At 56.0% G+C, this 1,381-nt stretch overlaps 1 protein-coding gene across 3 annotated transcripts in view; it reads right to left on the bottom strand.

Moving 5' to 3' along the window:
* FMNL3 (formin-like 3) overlaps positions 1 to 1,381 on the bottom strand; it is a 55,885-nt gene that overhangs the window by 6,140 nt on the left and 48,364 nt on the right. For all 3 annotated transcript variants that reach the window (XM_005877330.2, XM_005877328.2, XM_005877329.2), the window contains one exon: positions 577 to 856. In XM_005877330.2, the coding sequence (XP_005877392.1) occupies positions 577 to 856 (280 nt within the window). The remainder of the gene's footprint in view (positions 1 to 576; positions 857 to 1,381) is intronic.

Genomic DNA, 1,381 nt, shown 5'->3' with positions numbered 1-1,381 from the left:
GACTCTCAGTGGCCCTGGCCAGGTGGCTCAGTTGGTTTGAGCGTTGTCTCTTGCACCAAAGGTAACAGGTTCAATTCCCAGACAGGGCACATACCTAGGTTGTGGGTGCATACGGAAGGCAACCGATCAATGTTTCTCTTTCTCTCTCTCCTTTTTCCTCTCCCTTTCTCTAAACATATTCTCAGGTGAGTATTAAAAAAAAAAAAAAGACTCAGGGAAGGAGGCTGCATGAACTCCCGGCCCAAGTGGCTGCCAGGGGTCCTAACTCTGATGGGCAGGTCTTGGTCATCTCTGGCCCACTCTCTTGCTTTGATCAGAGCCCTCTCTGGCTGTGTTCAGAGGAATCAGGAGCAGCAGCTTTATGATCCTTAAAACAGATCCATGTCTACCCTTAGACTTCCCTTCCCTAGTAACTTGAGCCTCCCTCAGATTCTAGACCACCCACTGTCCCTCTCCCACCTGCCACGCCCTTCCAGCCAGGTCCCCAGCTTCTCCCTAAGGAAGGCTCTGCTGACTGGGGTTTGGGTCTGGCCCCACAATGAGGCTGCCACTCCTAGCTCCCAGGGTCCTCCTTACCTGGTAAAGGGGGAGGTGGAGGGGGCAAGGGAGGAGCAGGTGGAGGGGGCAAAGGGAGGGCCTCCTCAGGGGGCGGGGCTGGAGCCAGGAGGTCCAGGTCAGAGGATGGCATGCCCATGCTCAGCTCTGCAGAGCCCACCCGGGCCAGGGCCTCGCTGCCCACCGACTCTAAGTCCCGGGCATTGGGCTCCAAGTGGCATCGGCGCTGGAAGGCCTCCTCCTTCTCTTTAATGAGCCGCCGTAGGGTGTGCACCTGGTGGCTCGTGTTCTCATAAGTCTCCTGTTGGGCAGACGCACCATTCAGAAAAGAGAGGGCTGAAGGCACAGCAGTCACTGCCCCAGGAGTGAAACTTCCTGTCCAAGGGTCTCCCAGCTGGGATCTCTGCTTCTGCTAGAAACCTGGGTGGGGACCAGGGGAAGCTGGAATGAGGAGCACAGAGTCCTGCTGTGTCCTTCCTTTCTGCTCCCACCTTAGTCTCATGGTCCCTCCAGGCCCAGGTAGAAGGTGCTCCTGGGCAACTCTTCCTGACCCACAGCCAGCCTGCTATGCGGCTCTCAGCTCTCTGTGCGCGTCACTGCTCCCATTTCATTTGACCCGTGTACTCGCTCAATTGGGAGCCCCTACAGACAAGACCCTGCCTGAGCCCTCTCTGTATCCTCCATACTCCTGATGCAGTGCTTCAGACTCCTAGCAGGAGCGAAGCAGATATACACTGAGTGGCCAGATTATTATGACCACCTGACGTTTGTAGGCAAATTAGCTATAATTTCGCGCTGAAGTTGCTAGAGGGCCAGACCATTATAA

This window comes from Myotis brandtii, unplaced genomic scaffold (genome assembly GCF_000412655.1).
Source record: "Myotis brandtii unplaced genomic scaffold, ASM41265v1 scaffold517, whole genome shotgun sequence".
NCBI lineage: Eukaryota > Metazoa > Chordata > Mammalia > Chiroptera > Vespertilionidae > Myotis > Myotis brandtii.
The sequence above is the reverse complement of the archived record's forward strand: the minus strand, read 5'-3'. Positions and strand labels throughout refer to the sequence as shown.